A 20642-nucleotide genomic window follows, 5' to 3' on the forward strand; every position below is an offset into this window, starting at 1 on the left:
TCTCACAGAATGAAAACCTCATTTTTGGGTAACATAACCCTTCTAGTTCTAAGATATATATATATTTGATTTTTAAAACATTTTTTTAATTAGACCAATTAATTTTTCCTTTTTTCTCATCTTGTACTGGAAATACATATATAATCATTATTTATCCTTTTTCTGATTCTACAGCAAATACCTGAGCCTATAGGACTGTGACTAAATGCCTTTCTGTCTGATTCTACGAAAAGGGAACATGAGAGCTGTTAATAGTGCTAAAGAAAGCACATGGTCAGAGACTTGACTGACTAAAATCTGCATAAATTGCAGCAGTTCTATGCCAATACTTTAGGGCTTGGAAATTGGGGTTTGAGTCCTGGAGTCCCAGTCTTTTCTAAAACTTTAGAGGACATGGGTCCCCTCAACTTAGATCCTAGAAAGCACCTAAGATTGGTTATTTATTTGGCTCAGTTCCCTGAAAAGCTGATGATAAGCCAGATCAGAGAGAGACATTTTCCTTAAGTCCTGGCCCTGAATGGGTAATTGCAAACTGCTGAATTCATTTTAATTAGACCTTCATTCAAAGGTCTAAGTTTATTTTCCTCAGATTTTTGCACATTTTACATTTCATTCACAAGTTAATTTTTTCTTCTTTTTTCTTGAATTTTATTCTTTGTATTTTGCCATCCTTAGCTGACCTGAGGTACCCTTTTTAAGAAAAAAAGGTGTATTTAAGATTTACCTTAGGGGAATATCTGTTAAGTTTTTTAAAATTCGATAATGTCAAAATATATGTATATTTAACTCTTTTAGGAGTAATTTCAGGGGGAATTGTATAAATCTTAGAAGAAAATGTATGTTTTGTAATCTATAATGTATAGTTTAAATTCTTTTGAGAATAATTTCAGGATAAGGATCCTACCATCTCCCCAGAATCCAGACGATGAACCTGTTTGGTGAAGACACCATGAAGATGTCTGAAAAGCCTTCACTGTACCATGAAGACCAAATTTTGAACTTTGGGGTGCAGATGATTGAACTATGGGGAGTTGAAATTGAGTTGAATATATTGTTCTAATTGTACACTGTTATACCAATAGGGGACTGCCCCCAAATTGGTTTTTTGTCAATGTGGCTAATTTTACCCATTTGTTCATCTATTTCTTTTATCTCCCAAATTCCTAAATTTTAGAAGTTGTCTATTTTTACAGGTCCAGTGAAGAAAAAGGGCTAACCTTTTTTTTGCTGGCCCTCAGGGGGAATTGTAAGAATGAAATTTGGGAGATGCCATCTTTAAGTATATATATGTATTTTCTATGGACACGTGGAAATTACCAAACTACATTTCCCGTGGTCCAATGGGTTTCTGGTTCCGGTTCTTTGGGCGTGGGGACACCTACATCTCCATGCAGAGAACAGTTTAAATCTCCTGGGTTAGGGGGGAGTGGCCTCTTGGCCAGCAGACTCAGGAAGAGACGGGAGGTAATAATGGCTGGGGCAGCAGTTTTGAATTCTTACAAGCACGTGGTCTAATGACTTTATCTATCAGCATGGCTTTAATTAAATTACTAATTTATATTATTATATTAAACTTTATTATTTTTTATCCTTATATTACCAAGAGAGGGTTTAGTGCAGGACATCTAGAACAGGGTCTGGGTTTACAACTTAGGAGAGGGTGATAAGAGTAGACAATCAAATCTCTGAAGACCCTTCATGAGAAGGTTTTAGATTCTGGGTATTTAGCTAGTGCAGTAGTGCCAAGAATTTCCTTTTTCCTCTTAACTTCTCTCTCTTTGGAAATAAATTGCATCTTCCATTCACTGTGACTGAGGAAATCTGTGTCCTGGTCCCAGATAAGACTCTGGCTTGACCAGGCTAACTGTTAGGCCCTTCAACCCACTGTGTGGAAACCTTGATACTGGCCCCAAATAATCCATTGATATCCATCTAATCCCATCTCCTACAACCCCCCTAATACACTTCACACTTTGGGATGGTGGATAGTAGTACTAAGTATTAGATATTCATCTTTTTGCCTAAAGCTCAGGGTGGAGTTCCAAGACAGGACAATCAAGGGTGTGCCTGGCTGGATCAAATACACAGCCCCTGACCTGATCAAGATCAGAGTAAGATCAGAAGCTTACACCAATATTTAGTGATTCCTGACAGCTTGATCAAACTCCCACCAGTAAAGATTACCTATAACAACACCATGATCAAGAAAAAACCGTGGGCATCATGTTACAAGAAATTATCAAAGAATGCTACCCAGAGATCCTCAAACAAGAAAATAAAAGTGAAATTGAAAGAATTCACAGAATACCTCCATAAAGAGATCCTCAAATGACAACTTCTAGGAATATAATAGCTAAATTCAAGAGCCTCAATCCAAGGAGAAAATACTGCAAGCAACCAGAAAGAAAACAAATACCATTGAGTTATAATCAGGATCACACAGGACCCACCTTCTAAATTAAAGGATCAAAAGGTATGGAATATGATATTCAGGAAGACAAAAGATGTGGATTTACAACCCAGAGTCACGTACCCAGCAAAACTGAGTATATCCTTTCAGGGGGGAAATGGACATTTAATAAGCCAGAAGATTTCCAAGAATTCTTTAGGAAAAAGCCAGACTTAATAAAAAATTTGAAGTCCAAACACAGGGCAGAAGAGAAGCCCAAAAAGTTAAATCAGAAAGAGAAAATTTATGGGACTCATTAAAGTCAAAATGCTTACCTTTCTATATGGAAAGAAGATTTCTGTAATTCTCAAAAGTTACTCTTAGTAGTAAAGAAGATAGAAGGAATTTACTCAGAAAGAGGGTACAGAAGTAAGTTAATTATGATGTATATAATGATATGATTTATAAGTAAATGTGATGATATGAAATAATATGTATGTATTATATATGCATATGAATGATATGTAAAAAATCAATCAAGGGCTGAAAGAGAGGGTTGCACTGAGAGATAAGGGAAGGGAGAGATATGATAGGATAGGATAAAATTATTATAGAGAGTGGAAGATAAGGATGGTAATGGGCAATGCTTAAACTTTATTATGATCATAACTGGCTCACAGAGGGTAAAACAAGTATATTCAGTTGGGTATAGAATTCTGTCTTACCCTAATCTGTGGGGTATAGAATTCTATCTTACCCCACAGAGAAGTAGAAGGCAAATAAGATAAGGAAAGAGGGAAACAATTGGAGCAAGGGGAAGTGGTAGGGTGATAAAAAAACAAAATATTGGTGAGGAGGAACAGAGAGAAAGGGAATAGAGCAAGATTTAAAGGGGATAATATGATGGAGGGCAATACACAGTAATCATACTGCTGAATGTGAATAGGATGAACTCACCCATTAAACACAAGTAGATGATAGAGTGGATTAAAAACCACAATGCTACTATATATTGTTTACAAGAAACACATTTAAGGCAGGGTGACACACAGATTCAAGGTAAAAGCCCAAAACAGAATTTATTATGAGTCATCTAAACTAAAAAAAAGCATGAGTAGCAATCTTGATACCAGAAAAATATAAAGTAGAAATTGATCTGATTAAAAGAGATAAGGAAGGAAATTACATTTTGCTGAAGGGTACTAAAAACAATGAAGTAATATCATTACTAAACATTTATGCACCAAATGGTTTAGCATCTAGATTTTTAAAGGAAAAATTAAAGAAGCTCAAGGAAGAAATAGATAGGTAAGTAGTATGCTACTTGGGGATCTCAACCTTCCCCTTTCAGAACAAGATACATTGAATGAAAAATAAATAAGAAATAAGGGAAGTGAATGAAATGCTAAAAAATGTAGTTAATAGATATCTAGAGAAAATAGAAAAAGGATAAAAAGGAATATATCTTCTTCTCAGCAGTACATGGTACATTTACAAAGATGAACCATGTACTAGGGCATAGAAATATTGCAAACAAATACAGAAAAGCAGAAATAATAAATGCAACTTTTTCACATCATTATGTGATAAAATTATACTTAAGGATCCATGGAAAGGTAAATTTAAAATTAATTGGAAACTAAATAACCTAATTCTTCAAAAGTGGTGGATCAAAAAAGAAGTCATAGAAACAATTGTGGACTTCATTAAAGAGAATGACAATGAGGAGATAACATATAAAAATATATGGAATACAGCCAAAATAGTACTTATGGGAAATTTTTTATATCTCTGAGTGCCTATATCAACAAAATAGAGAGGGAAAAAAGAGATCATTGAGTTGGGCTTGCAACTTAAAAAATTAGAAAAAAATAATTAAAAATCCCCAGATAAAAACTAAATTGGAAATCCTAAAAATTAAAGGATAAATTAATAAAATTGAAAGTAAAAGAACTATTGAACTAACAAATGATTACAAACTGATAATTTGAAAAAAACAAATAAAATAGATTAAGTACTGGTTAATCTAATCAAAGAAAAGAAAAGAGAATCAAATGAACAGTATCAAAGATGAAAAGGGTGATCTCACCTTTAATGAAGAGGAAATTAAGGTAATTATTAAGAACTATTTTACTCAATTATATGGCAATAAATATGACAATCTAGGTGAAATGACTGAATATTTACAAAAACATAAATTGCCTAGGTGAACAAAAGAGGAAACAGAATACTTCAACAATCCCATATCAGAAAAAAATTTGAACAAGCCATCAAGGAACTTCCTAAGAAAAAATCCCCAGGGCCAAATGGATTCACAAGTGAATTCTATCAAACATTTAAAGAACAACTAATACTATACTATACAAACCAATACTATACAAACTATTGGAAAAAATGAGCAAAGAAGGAGTCTTACCAAATTCTTTTTATAACACAAATATGGTACTGATTCCAAAGCAAGGCAGGCCAAAAACAGAGAAAGAAAATTATAGATCAGTCTCCTTAATGAACATAGATGCCAATATCTTAAATAAAATACTAGCAAAAAGTTATCACAAGCATTATTCACTATCACCAGATGGGATTTATACCAGAAATGCAAGGAGGATTTAATATTAGAAAAACAAATCCACATAATTGATCATATCAAACCGACCAAAATCATATGATTATCTCAATAGATGCAGAAAAAGTCTTTGACAACATATAACACTAATTCCTATTGAAAATACTAGAAAGTATAGGAATAAAAGGATTATTCCTTAAAATATTAAACAGTATATATTTAAAATCATCAGCAAATATCGTCTGCAATAGACACATTAGAAGCCTTCCCAATAAGATCAGGAGTGAAGCAAGGATGCCCATTATCACCTCTATTATTTAATATTTTACTAGAACTGCTAGCAATAGCAATTACAGAAGAAATTGAAGGGACTAAATTTCTGTATATTTTCAACAAACTCAGCACGAGGAGTTAGAAAGAGAAACTCCATTTAAAATCACTCTAGAGTAGACATTACAAAATGGTCAAGGGACATGAATAGGCAGTTTTCAGATGAAGGAATCAAAACTATCAATAAGTACATGAAAAAGTTTTCTAAATCTCCAATCAAACAGCATCTTCTCATTTTCTAATTTTTTGCCATGACAAAGAGCATGGCTATAAATATTTTTATACACATCTGGCACACAATCTGAAATGTTAGTGTTGTGGAGGGATTTGAGGTGAACCACATAGGGTTGGGATAGGTACCCTTTGCCAGAATAAAATACTCCATAACTTAGCTTAGAAATAAAAAGAGAAATTAATTAATTTAGATGTCATGTTGAAAATGGCTTGGGGGAAAGTGTGTAGGGGTTGATACTGCCTCCTATTGGAGATATCTTCCGGCCTTTTTAATAGCCTTACAATACCAGGAGTCTATGTGACAAAGGATGAGGTAATGGAATGAGCTTGGGCAGCAGTGGGGGATGTTTATTATTTGACCAGCGTTTGTGTCCCCAAAATAGAAGTGGTGACTGGCATAGTTTAGGGGACGATTAAATGTCCTAGATCTGAGCATAATCAGAAGATGTATATCTGTGGCCATATCAAAATATAGGAGAGAATCCAAGGGGAATATTCCTCTCAGGGGATTTTTCTTATCATGTGTCTCTGAGGCCCAAAGTCACCTTCTCCTCAGCGTAACAAGAATTTGAGGAAGGAAAGGATTTTCCTCCTTTCAACCTGACCTGAAAGACTTCTCGATTTGGGGTCCCTAAGTGAAACCTAGATTCCCAGACCTAGGTGTCTAGGGGAAGCCTGTGCACCCACATCAATAGGGCAGTGAATAGAAGCCTAAGTAGAGAGGAGGAAGTAAGTTGAATGAGATGAGATGATATCCAAAAACAAAGAAAGAAAATTGGGGGTAAATTATCTCACATGTAAGAATCAATATAGTGGAAGGAAATATGGTGGGGGAGAGTAGAAGATAATGATAATTGATAACTGAATTTTTCATCATAATTGGTGAAAAATGAGAATAATATCCACATGCAATTAGCTATAGAAATCAATCTTACCCTATAAGGAATTAAGAAGGGAAGGGGAACAAGAAAGGAGAGGGACAAACGAAAGGGGCAGTGATCTCAGGTAGGTGGTAGTCAGTCAGAGACAAAAATATTTGTGAACAAGAAAAGGCTAAAAGGAGAAGAGAAGGATAAATAGGGGGAAAGATGGAGAGAAACAAACAGTAATTATAATTGAGAATGTGATTGGGATTTTTTGAAAGATAGGAGAGACCCCCACCAGTATAAACACAAATACTTGGGAGTCCAAAGTCAAAGAAAGATTTTATTAGAACTACCCTCATCTGTGGCCACAAGAGGAGAAAGGAGGAAAAGTTTGCATTCCTAGCCCATAGTGAATGCTCAAATAGAGTACAAATTCAGACTCTATTGAAATCTCTCCCCCAAACCCACCCCCAGTATCTTTCTCTAGACAGAAAGGGGGACACCCACTGGCTAAAGTCTAGAATAATGCCATGGAGAAAGCCTGGGTGGTCAAATACCCACATAGTAACCCCACCTTTCCCCAGTACCTTTCTCCAGACAGAAATGGGACCCTTCCCCACACCCAAGATGTCTAGGGAAAATACAAAGATTTGTGAATCAAAACAATTTTTATAATGATCCTGACACAAGATCTCCATGATTAAACATGATTGAATTCTCTTTCTCTTGTCCAATACCCCATGAGGAGGGCTGTGACACTTCCAATTTTGAGCACATGTTGTTCAATATTATGTACCACCAATCCTCATGATCAAAAACCCTTGACTATCATGTGATTTTCAGTTTGGGACAGTACAGATACATTTTTGCAAAGACCAGGGTCATAATGTTTGAGAAAATACCTCATTCGTGGTTACCTTTTACTTCCTAGAGCTGGCCTCCTTCCCTCCTTCCTTCTGGACATGCTTCTTGGCCTTGTTCCTGGACTGGCAAGGTCCCTTACTATAGGAGGCAGTAATTTTACCTCAAGGAGACCCCAACTCTCAACTAAGGTGCAATTTCTTTTTTTTTTTTTAAACCTTTACTGCATATTGGTTCCAAGGAAGAAGAGGTTAAGGGCTAGTCAATGGGAGTTAAGTAATTTGCCCAGGGTCACACAGCTAGAAAGTGTCTGAGGTCAGATTTGAACCTAAGACCTCCTGTCTCTAGGCCTGAATTTCAATCCAATGAACCACTCAACTGCCCCTCTGAGGTGCAATTTCTACTGAGAAAAACACACTATTTATTCCATTCAGGATAAACTCATCAAAAAAATGGTAGAGGATATCAGAATAGATTAAAAGTCAGAATTCCACAATATGCTATCTTTAAAGAAAAACATTTAAAACAATAAGACACACATAATGTAAAGGTAAAAGATGAGAAGAGAATATATTTTGCTTCAGTCAAATGTAAAAAAGCAGGAGTATCAATTATGACCTCGGACTTATTGCAATGGCAACAATTCTGGAAAGAATGAAATGTTCTGATGGTTTTTAAATCATTTGGTGTCAGTTCTTAGAACATCAGGGAAAACTAATCTCATGAGTCATCTTCTAGCAGTATTTTGTTATACTTTCATTAGAATTTACTTGTAACAAGTAAAAATGCCATGCTAGTGACATAGTTAAAACATGTAAAGAGGAGATAAATAGTAAACTATAAAAGCACAAAAACTAAAAACAGGACACAGGTTGCCAAAGTTCATAAACTGGCAATGAAACAAAGTACTATTAATGAAGGAAAAGGAAAAAGAAAATAACAGATATTAGTAAATAAAAAATGTAGTTGAATATCCTATTATAAAACAAAACTGTTAATATGCTTGCTCAAGTATAAAGCAAATAAATATCAGAGATCCGTCATAAAAAATACTCCAATGAAAATTTTCAAGTTCAAAATTCTCATTTCCTCCTGAGGAGATATTACTAAGGAACTAATCACCACATTCTTTCTAAGTCATGTAATTAATTAACTCAAAAGATCCTATTTTAACAAAGGGTAGGGTATTTGAATTGGGTAGGTATTATGTCAGTTCAATTGTATAGCCATACTCAAATAAGCTAAACATTATGCCCACCTAGTTCACTGTTCTCAAAACTTCTTTCAGATCCCTTTGAAAGACTTGTGCAATTTGTATTTCAGAGAATGTTTTATATACAAAATTTAATCCTATATTAAACGATAAATCCAAGTAAAAGTAGATGTCTTTTTTTTAAAACCCTTACCTTCCATCTTGGAATCATTGCTGTGTATTGGTTCCAAGGCAGAAGAGTGATAAGGGCTAAGCAATAGGGGTTAAGTGATTTGTCCAGGATCACACAGCTGGGAAGTGTCTGAGGCCAGATTTGAACCTAGGACCTTCCTTCTCTAGGCTTGCTTGTCAATCCACTGCTCAAATCAAAGCCAGCTGCCCCCTAGATGTCTTTTTAAGATAACAAGACAGACCATAAGTCACTTTTCTGTTAGATAACTTATTTAGTTTTATTAAGTAGATTTATATCTTGCTTTCACAAACTATTAAAGCCTTGTCTAATTAGCTTCACAATGCTCAAATATTTCCAGGACTTTATCTTATATATGCATTTAAAAATAACAGGCAGATGACAAGCCCTAATACTTACTACCTGATTCTTTGAATAGCTACAACCTTATACCTGCAACTTTACCTCAGATATGTTTCAATATTAATCTATCTAAAGACTGCTTCATCCATAATGATTATAGAAAATTGCTACAAAAGGAGAAAGAGGCACATAGTTATAATAAGTGAGAAATGGTCCCCTAATTTGATCTATTCATTCTAGGCAGATATAAGTATATTTTTCAGCCAGGCTTAGAAACAGCCAAACTTTCCATGCATTCCATTTCAAATGGAAAACTTGCTATTCAAAAGGAAATTTTTTTCTTCTGGGGAAATCAGCCAGGGATGTCTTCCATCAGCCCATGAGAACGGAGGCAAAGGGAAGATTCTTGGGGGACATGGAATGTTGGAAGAGGAACAGGAGATCAAACAGCAGTTGAAAGAACAGAGGGACTTCTGGGAAGGATTTCCTAAGAATGGGGTCTTTGGGGGTAGAAGCTCGAAGAAGGAGGAAGAAGAAACGAGCTTTTAGCAAACTGAAGGCAATCCTTGAGAGTTTCCTGATTTGATACAGAAGATCTGGTACCTTGTTCACTGCCAACTGAGATATCTACATTGTCCAATACCATGCCAACCATTTTGGGGAGATTTCTGGACTCCTTTGGGAGTAGATCCCCGAAGCTCCAGTTTTCCTTGAACCTTGCCTTGCTAAGACCCTAATCAAATTATAAACAGACTGAACTGAGATATGAGGCATAGATTTAGTGTGAAGGGCAGGAGAAGCTTTGGATTGAGACAGACTTGGTCTCCCCAAGGTGACAGACCTGAAGGGGTTAAGCTTTAGGGATACCTGCACCCATGACGAACACCTTTTCCTTCACCCTCATCCATTACTTAGATTACTTCATTAAATACTTTAAAGTCATATAGCATTACTAATTATTTGAGAGACAGATAAGGGAAGGAGTGCTACAATTTTATCAGGCAGGGATCCATTTTTAAGCCTGACCCACTGTGGTGCAGAAGATCAATTGAGGGGGTGGTCCATACTAGTTGTCATTCTCCCAGGTTTCTGTTCCTTTGCAGTTTATGGACATCACTCAAACTCTCCTACTCTAGTTAAATATGAGTCTAGTCTGGGGAATTGGTCTACCATTGCTATTGTCTGTTTCTTTTTTTGAAAGTGAAAGGTTGAAATAACCAGTAGTGGCCTGGGGTGTCCACTTGGAAGGTGGGGCTCTCTAAACATAAGAAGTATCTATCTGTCAATTCCCTTTACCTTTGTGACAGACAGGTTGATCAGGAGTACTTAAAAAGGTCCTTCCTCCCCCCACCCCTGAGCTCCAGACATCCTTGCACAAGTGTGTTTTCCAAAAGATCTAGTTTCTAGGCCCCTGCTATGAGGTGCACTGGTCTGGGACTGGCCCCTTAGGAGATAACTAGGAAGCAATATGTTTAAATCTAGTGGTTTTGGGTCAATATCTTCTGCAACAAGTGAAAAGGGAAATCTTGAGGGTGAGGAAGTCACATTGGGGCAAAAGTAAGGGCATCAGATGCTCAGTGACAATTACAAATGTCTAAGTAGAAATTTTTTTTCAAAAAAGACAACCCTATGTTTTAGGAGGACTAAAGGAAGGGCTCTGAGACAAAGTAGGCTTACATAAATGATAAATCTTGACAAGCTGAACCTTAATAATCCATTTGAAAAGCACTATCAAATGTAAAGATTGAGAAGATTGGGGATACTAAGGTGTAGTGTAGTGGTTGAAGCCAAGCAGCCAACAATTGAGAGGCAATTAAAAGGGTAAATTCAGTTCCTCTTCATAACTGTCAGCAACCTTTTTGGCCATGAGAGCCAATAACGCCTGCTGAAGGAAGAGGATGGAGGCAGAATGCGCTGGAATACGGGGGCAGGGGCTGAAAGGCCCCCTGGGGCACATCCTGGGGCTCTGTCCAGACTGGCCAGTTGGGAGGTGGAGCCAGGTATGGCTCAAGAGCCATACGTTGCTGACCCCTGCTCTATCACTATGCAATTCCCTAGCTAGTAAAATCCTTTCTAGCAAACATCTTGAAAAGAATTAATGGTGAATGGCTATATAATATGAATATGTAATATCTTACTTTGTCCAAGATTTACAGAGTTCTTCACATTAAGAAAGCATAGGGCCCGAATGAGGCTTCTGGGTTAAGATGGCAGCAGAGTAAAAAGTAGATGCTTGACCTCTCCTAACCCACACACATAGGACTCCTCAAGAAGACATAGAAACAAATTCAGACAAACGAAGGGACCCCAAAACAGGGAGCAGCATTGAAGGTATGTGGAAAATGGGCATTTCCATGCTATAAAGGGGTGAAATAGCTCTAACTAAAATGCTAGCTAAGCAATTCCCTCCCCCAACATACTACCTACAGTGCCAAAGCCAGCACGAAAGAGTTAGAGCAAGTTTGGGACACCCATTAAGACCTTGGGAGCTACCAGGGCCTGCTCCTGAGAGCGGCAAGACTTAAGATACCAAGAAGCTAAAGAACGCAGGGACTTTGAACGCAGACCCTGACCTCAGGCGTGGACGCGGATCCTGAGCACAGGTGCAGATGCAGATCCTGAGCGCAGGGTGCAGACCTTGAGTGGGGGACCCAGGCCAGAGGGGTGCATGACTGTGGAAGCAGTGCCCTGAGACTGTTAAAGGAGCTTCAGGCAGAAAAATAAGCAAGAGGACCACCAGGAGTCTTGACCCTGAGGACAACTAGACCTGAGACCTTAGGAGCCTAAAGAACGTAGACAGACCCTGGGAATGAAGATAAAGCTGAGAGGGTTCTGGGCTAACAATGGCAAGCCAGACATAGGAACCCAAGAAGAGAAAGATCAAGAAGAAACCTTTAACACTCGACAACTTCTACACAGAAAAAATCTGAACAACAGAGCAAATAGTGGAGAAGAACAAAAAAGTAACCATATCCAAACCTTCCCAAAAAAATGAAAACTGGTCACAATGCCTTGAAGAGTTCAAACCTGAGATTATGAGAAAGATGGGAAAGATCTGGCAAGAAAATAACAGCAAATTGGAGACCAAAGTAAAAAAGCTGGAAAACAGGATAGACCAAATTGAAAAGGGAAATCAAAAGATTATAGCAGAAAAGCAGTCTCAAAAGACAAGAATTGGGCAAGTAGAAGCCAATGATCTCTCAAGACAGAAAGAACTAATAAAACAAAGTCAAAAGACTGATAACAAAGAAGAAAACATGAAATATCTCAATGAGAAATTGATGAATCAAGAAAACAGGGCTAGAAGAGACAATTTGAGAATAATTGGTCTTCCCGAAAAAGCAGAAATTAATAGAAATTTGGACTCCACACTAAAAGAAATTATTCAGCAAAATTACCCTGAAGTTCTACAACAAGAGGGCAATATAGACATTGAAAGGATCCATAGATCACCCTCAACACAATACCCTGAAAATACAATCCCCAGGAATATAATAGCCAAATTCAAGAGCTTCCAAGTAAAAGAAAAAATTTTGCAAGAAGCCAGAAAGAGACAATTCAGATATCAAGGATCAACAATCAGGATCACATAGGATCTGGCAGCCTCCACACTAAAACACCACAAGGCTTGGAATATGATATTCAGAAAGGCAAGAGAACTGGGTCTACCACCAAGGATCACCTACCTATCAAAACTGACTATATACTTCCAGGGGAAAGTTTGGGCATTCAACAAGATAGAAGATTTCCAAGTATTTGCACAGAAAAGACCAGGACTAAATGGAAAGTTCGATATTCAACAACAAAAATCAAGAGAAACATGAAAAGATAAATAAGAAACAGAAGGGAAAGCAAGAAAACTCTTATTTTTTAAATTTGCCTCTTTAAGGGCTTCAATAAGATCTAATTATTTGTATTCCTATGTGGAGAAATATTATGTTTAATCCTCTGTAGTGAACTCCATTCACTATTATAGTATTCAATATTATAGTAATTAGAAGAATTATTCATAGGGAGAGGTTGGAATACAAAATGATCTAAGATGATTAGGGGGATGAGAAAGAGGGGGGTGAATAGTAGAGGACACTGAGAGAAACTTGAATGAATAAAAAAAATAGAATATTCTATTACACACAAAGAGGGCATGGGAAGGGGAAGGGATGAATATTATTTTGGGAAGGAGAGGAAGAGAGCATTTGGAAGTAATATTTAAACATTACTCTCAGTGTAATTAACCTGGAGAGGGAAGAGTAGCTATATCCATTGGGATATAGAACACTATCTAACCCTACTAAGAAACTCAGAAGGGATAAACCAAGGGGATGAGGGGAGTGGGAAGGTCATAAAAGTGAGGGGAAAAGAAGGGAGAGGGAATTCATTAGTCCTTAAAAATAAAAAGAGAGGAATAATAAGGGAGGGGGTAGAAAGGGACGTAAATTAAAGGAGGGGACAAGGGTTACTGGCCTAAAGCAAACCACTGGTTTAAAAGGAAATAGTGTAAGAAGAAGAGGTAGAACTAGGAGAGGATACCAAAATGTCAGCAAATACACCACTGATAATTATAACTCTGAATGTGAATTGGATGAACAGGCCCATAAAACGGAAGCAGAGTGGATGAGAAACCAAAATCCTACCATATGTTGTCTACAAGAAACACAAAGGAGGCGGGTAGACATACACAGGTTTTAGGTAAAGGGCTGGAGCAAAATATTTTGTGCTTCAAATTAGAAAAAGAAGGCAGCAGTGGTGATCATGATTTCTGACAAAGCCAAAGTAAAAATAGATATGATTAAAAAAGACAGGGAAAGTAATTACCTCCTGATAAAAGGCAGTATAGACGATGAGGAAATAACATTGCTCAATATGTATGCACCAAATGGCATAGCATCCAAATTCCTAAAGGAGAAAATGGCAGAACTCTAGAAGGAAATAATTAGTGAAACCATAATAGTGGGAGATTTAAATATCCCTCTTTCACATCTAGATAAATCAAACCAAAAATAAAAAGGAAAGAGAAAAGAGAGGTGAAGGAAGTCCTAGAAAAATTAGGTTTAATAGATATGTGAAGAAAAATAAATAGGGACAAAAAGGAATGCACCTTCTTTTCAGCTACATACGGTACATTCACAAAGATTGATCTTGTAATAGGGCATAGAAACATTGCAAACAAATGCAAAAGAGCAGAAATAATCAATGTTACCTTTTCATACCATGAAGCAATGAAAATAATAATTAGTAAGGGCACCTGGACAGGCAAATCAAAAACTAATTGGAAATTAAATAATATGATTCTCCAAAACCAGCTAGTCAAAGAAAAAAATCATAGAAAGAATCAACAATTTCATTGAAGAGAATAACAATGATAAGACATCCTACCAAAGTCTGTGGGAGACAACAAAGGCATTACTCAAGGGGAAATTTATATCCTTGAGTGCACGTATAAATAAATTAGGGAGGGCAGAGATTAATGAATTAATTATGCAACTTAAAAAACTAGAAAGTGAGCAAATTAAAAATCCCCAGATGAAAACTAAAATTAGAAATACTAAAAATCAAGGGAGAAATTAATAAAATCAAAACTAAAAGGACTATTGAATTAATAAATAAGACTAGGAGCTGGTATTTTGAAAAAACAGATAAAATAGAAAAAGTACTGTTCAATCTAATAAAAAAAGGAAAGAAGAAAACCAAATTGACAGTATCAAAGACGAAAAGGGAGACCTCAGCTCTAATGAAGGGGAAATTAAGGCAATCATTAAAAATTATTTTACCCAATTATATGGCAATAAATATAGCAATCTAGGAGATATGGATGAATATTTTCAAAAATATAAATTGCCTAGATTAACAGCAGAAGAAATAGAATACCTAAATAATCCCATAACAAAAAAGAAATTGAAGAAGCCATCAAAGAACTTCCTAAGAAAAAATCATTAAGGCCTGATGGATTCACAAGTGAATTCTATCACACATTAAAAGAGCAAATAATCCCAATACTATACAAATCATTTGATTTAATAAGCAAAGAAGGAGTCCTACCAAATTCCTTTTATGACACAAATATGGTACTGATTCCAAAGCCAGGTAGATCAAAAACAGAGAAAGAAAACTACAGACCAATCTCTCTAATGAACATAGATGCAAAAATCTTAAATATAATACTAGCAAAGAGACTCCAGCAAGTGATCAAGGGGATCATCCATCATGATCAGGTGGGATTTATACCAGGAATGCAAGGATGGTTCAACATTAGGAAAACCATCCACATAATTGACCATATCAACAATCTAACAAATAAAAATCACATGATGATTATCTCAATAGATGCTGAAAAAGCCATTGACAAAATACAGCACCCATTCCAATTGAAAACACTGGAAAGTATAGGAATAGAAGGACCTAAAAATAATAAAAATAATAAACAGTATATACCTAAAACCATAAACAAGCATCATATGCAATGGGGATAAATTAGAAGCCTTCCCAATAAGATAAGGAGTGAAACAAGAATGCCCATTATCACCTCTATTATTAACATTGTACTAGAAACACTAGGAGTAGCAATTAGAGAAGAAAAAGAAATTGAAGGTATCAAAATAGGCAATGAGGAGATTAAGCTATCACTCTTTGTAGATGATATGATGGTCTACTTAAAAATTCCTAGAGAATCAACTACGAAGCTTATGGAAATAATCAACAACTTTAGCAAAGTTGCAGGATACAAAATGAATGCACACAAAACGTCAGCATTTCTATACATTTCCAACACATCAGAGCAGTAAGAGGCAGAAAGTGAAACACCATTTAAAATCACCCTAGACAATATAAAATACTTAGGAATCTATCTACCAAAACAAACACAGGAATTATATGAAAACAATTACAAAACACTTTCCAAACAATTAAAACTAGATCTAAACAATTGGAAAAACATTGATTGCTCATGAGTAGGATGAACTAACATAATAAAAATGACCATTCTACCCTAATTAATTTACCTGTTTAGTACCATACCTATCAAACAACCAAAAAACTTTTTTACTGATTTAGAAAATACTATTACAAAATTCATTTGGAATAACAAAAGATCAAGAATATCAAGGGAAATAATGAAAAAAATGTGAAGGAAGGGAGCCTGGCAGTACCAGATATTAAACTATACTATAAATGAGTAGCCATCAAAATGGTATGGTATTGGTTAAGATACAGAAGGGAGGATCAGTGGAATAGACTTGGGGTAATTGACATCAGCAAGACAGTGTATGATAAACCCAAAGAGCCCAACTTTTGGGACAAAAAATCCACTATTTGACAAAAAAAATGCTGGGAAATTTAGAAAACAATATGGGAGAGATTAGGTTTAGATCAACATCTCATACCCTACAGCAAGATAAATTCAGAATGGGTGAATGACTTGAATATGAAGAGGGAAACTATAAATAAGCTAAGTGAACACAGAATAGTATACTTGTCAGATCTCTGGGAAAGGAAAGATTTTAAAACCAAGTAAGAGTTAGAAAAAATTACAAAATATAAAGTAAATTATTTTGATTATATTAAACTAAAAATTGTTTGTACAAACAAAAACAATGCAGCCAAAATCAGAAGGGAAACAACAAATTGGGAAAAAATCTTTACAACAAAAAACTCTAATTACTCAAATATACAAGGAGTTAAATCAATTGTATAAAAATCAAGCCATTCCCCAATTGATAATGACCAAGGGACAGGAATAGGCAATTTTCAGATAAAGAAATCAAAAGTATCAATAAGCACATGAGAAAGTGTTCTAAATCTCTTAAGAATTAGAGAAATTCAAATCAAAACAACTCTGAGATATCACCTCCCACCTAGCAAATTGGCTAAAATGATAGCAGAGGAGAGTAATGAATGTTGGAGGGGATGTGGCAAAATTGGGAAATTAATGCATTGCTGGTGGAGTTGTGAACTGATCCAACCATTCTGGAGGGCAATTTGGAACTATGCTCAAAGGGCTATAAAAGAATGCCTTCCCTTTGATACAGCCATACCATTGTTGGGTTTATACCCCAAAGAGATCTATGATAAACAGACTTGTATGAAAATATTTATAGCTGTACTTTTTGTAGTGGCAAAAAATTGGAAAATGAGGGTATGCCCTTCAATTGGGGAATGGCTGAACAAATTGTGGTATATGCTAGTAATGAAGTACTATTGCACTCAAAGGAATAATAAATTGGAGGAATTCCATGTGAACTGGAAAGACCTCCAGGAATTGATGCAGAGGAAAATGAGCAGAGCCAGAAGAACATTGTACACAGAGACCAATACAATGTGGTAAAATAGAATGTAATGGACTTCTGTACTAGCAGCAATGCAATGATCCAGGACAATTCTGAGGGATTTATGGAAAAGAATGCTACCCACATTCAGAGGAAGAACTGCAGGAGTTGAAACACAGAAGAAAAACAAGTGCTTTAACACATGTGTTGAGCCGGGCATGATTGGGGATATAGACTCGAAACTACCACGCCAATGCAACTATCAACAATTTGGAAATAGGTCTTGATCAATGACACAGGTTAAAACCAGTGGAAATGCGCATTGGCTCTGGGGTTGGGGGAGTTCGGGGTTGAAGGGGAAAGTAAGAGCATGAATCTTATAACCATGTTAAGTGTTCTATAAAAATAAATATTATTAATTGTTAAAAAAAAAAGAAAGCATAGGCACTTGCCCAATTTGAGTTAAATGATTTGCTTTTACATTATAAAACAAATGGGTGAATGCATGGCAAAGAATGTCAGAGATGACAATCGAAATGGTGAGCCAGTGAAGCTGTGAACTTATAGAACTGAAAAAATTCAGAACTGGAATGATTTAAAGGAAATCATGGCAAGAATGGGTCTAATGAATGATGGGTATAAATTTTTTCATTCACTGATAAAAAGAATTATAATCATAATAAAAGACAATAAGATATTAATTGGGAAAGAAGCATAGAGGCTTTAACAGTACTTTTTATTTAAAAATGTATAGAATCAACATTGGAAGAGATTTAACAAAAACCACACTCTTTTTCATTCTTAAAATATATTCCATGTATTTGGCTTTAGAACCACAACAGGATGAGACCCTTGACATTGCACATTCCTTGTTCAGTAAGGAAGACATAGAAAGTAGATACCCAAAGGGAAAAGGCTCTCTGTCTTTCTTTGAGCACTGTGAAATGTGCCAATGTTCAACAAAATTTGTGGCTCCAAATAGGGAGGGATATTCTTCCTTATCTGAGACACAGCACAAGGGCTATCTTTACCCAGATATTTAGGAAGAAAGACATGTGTCCACAGGATAAGTAGATAGGCATACATGTCTCATATAAAATGAAACCTTTAAGGTGGAATATGAGGATTTTTGGAGGACCCTAGAGTTTCATAAAGATTTTTCTTAAGATATTTAATCCATTTCAAGCCTCATTTGTACCAGATAGAAAAGGTATGTGCAGTAGCAGGAGAAGGATTTTGGGAAATAATCTGGGCTAAATCTAGATTCAAAAAGAATGAAACATAGATAGCTCTAGAAGGATGCAGAGAATTCAAGTGACAAGGTCAGAGATACAAAGATGAGGGTAGTTCACATGGCCAATGTAATTTCACTTGAAAATTTGAAATGACATAGAGATAAAGTACCCTCCTACCCAGAAATGAGAATAGGATTGAGTCAAAACATATATTTTTAAAAGGCTAGTGAGCATTCACTGGGTATCTAAGTGTTATACTTAGATTAGACCCAAAATCCTATGAACGATGTTTCAACTCTTCCCCAGAGATTAGGAATCAGTTCTTAGGACTGTCTTTGCAGTTGAAAGAGAAGTCTCATTTCAGAAAAAACAGCTGATTTTCCTCTTATTTTAACAGTGAGGGACATGCAAATCAGGTACCTCTTTCTAGGTATGAAAGCAACTCAAAATGTGTGCTGGTAGTTCTGGGAGAGCAACTTTACTCCTGTGTATTCTCTCCTTCCTATTCCTCCCCGAAAACTGGCCCTATAAAGCCTCTACAATGGGATTTAATATCAGCTGGATTTTCATCCTGACCATTTTACGAGGTAGATTTTTAGAGAAGTAGACATATTGTAAAGTATTATTCTTCTGAGACAATTGCATTTAACGTAGTGTCTTGATGTTTGCAGGTGGTCAGTGTGATGTGCATTTCATTGAATCTGGAGGAGATGTGAGACAGCCTGGGGAGTCTCTACAGCTTTCCTGTAAAGCTTCTGGATATACCACCAGCAACAAATGGATGAACTGGGTCCGCCAGACTACAGGGAAGAAATTGGAATGGGTAGGAAGTACTTATGGAAGTAGCTTTTACTATGCTGATTCAGTGAAAGGTCGATTCACCATTTCCAGAGATGATTCCAACAGCATGCTATATCTGCAAATGAATTCTCTTAAAGCTGAGGATACAGCTGTATATTACTGTGCAGGTGACACAGTGATGGAAAAGTGACACAAATGTGATCCTGAAGAAAGGCCTTGAAGAGATTGGCTTAGAGCTCCAAAACATAGCACAGAAAAAACACTCACAATACTGGTGAAGTGATGTTGAGCTGTTTCTTTTCATGGTTTAAGCCTAACAATTCCTAGTGCACATATGCTCCAGGGACCTTTGTTTACTTCCTGTCTATGAGGACCTTTCCTATATCTGTGAACCACAGGCACAGAAAGGAGATATTATTTTTATCATTTATGAGTTTTCAAAAGAGTGAAACAAAACAATGAAGTTAAAATTAGAAGGAAAGCAGGAAGCTGGGAAATAAAATTACATCAGTTCTCTGACAAAAGCCTAATTTCTCAAATATATAAGGATCCAAACCAAAATTATAAAAGTAAGAGACATTCCTCAACTGATGTATCATCAAGGGATATGAATAGGCAGTTTTAGGGTGCAAAATTAAAAACCATTTATAGTCACATAAAAAAATGTAACAAATCACCAATTATTAGAGAATTGTGAATTAAAAAATCATAACCATCAAATTAACAAAAAAAGGAAAATAACATATGGTGAAGTGCATATGTAAAAATAAATAGAATAGTATATTCTTCACAGACTTGTGAAGTGGTCCATTCATTCTGGAGCACAAGTTAGGATTATGTTTAAAGGACTATATATAAAACAGATTATACCCTATGACTCAGAAATACCACTACTAATACTATATCTCAAAGAGAGGAATGAAAAAGGAAAAGAAGCTTTATGGGCAAAAAAATTTTATTGCAGCATTTTGTGGGGGAATGGCTTATAAGAAATAGAGGGGATATTGATTAATTGAGGAATGATTTAAGAAGTTGTATGTTTTTGTTTTAAATTTTATTTAATTAATTAATGTAGAATAATTTTCCATGGTTATATGATTTATGTTCTTTCCCTCCCTCCCTGCCACTCACCTCCTAGAGCCAATGAACAATTCCACTGGATTTTACATATATCATTGTTCAAAACCTATTTCCATATTATTACCATTTGTAATACAGTGATCATTTAAAATCAACATCTCTAATTATATCCTGTAATGCAGGGTTTCTTGCATTGCAATATTACCCTAGGCAATCCTGTCAGTTATCAGAATGGAATTCTACGGTGGCATGTGCCTGATGCCAGGTGCTAACT

General features: G+C 35.9%; 1 gene segment (V, D, J or C); it reads left to right on the forward strand.

Moving 5' to 3' along the window:
- Window positions 1-19028: 19028 nt before the first annotated feature.
- On the forward strand, window positions 19029-19478 carry LOC123233930. The segment is given in 2 exon segments: window positions 19029-19074; window positions 19159-19478. Coding segments are annotated over 2 exon segments (366 nt in total).
- The last annotated feature ends 1164 nt before the right edge of the window (window positions 19479-20642 follow it).

Source organism: Gracilinanus agilis, chromosome 2 (genome assembly GCF_016433145.1).
Source record: "Gracilinanus agilis isolate LMUSP501 chromosome 2, AgileGrace, whole genome shotgun sequence".
Lineage (NCBI taxonomy): Eukaryota > Metazoa > Chordata > Mammalia > Didelphimorphia > Didelphidae > Gracilinanus > Gracilinanus agilis.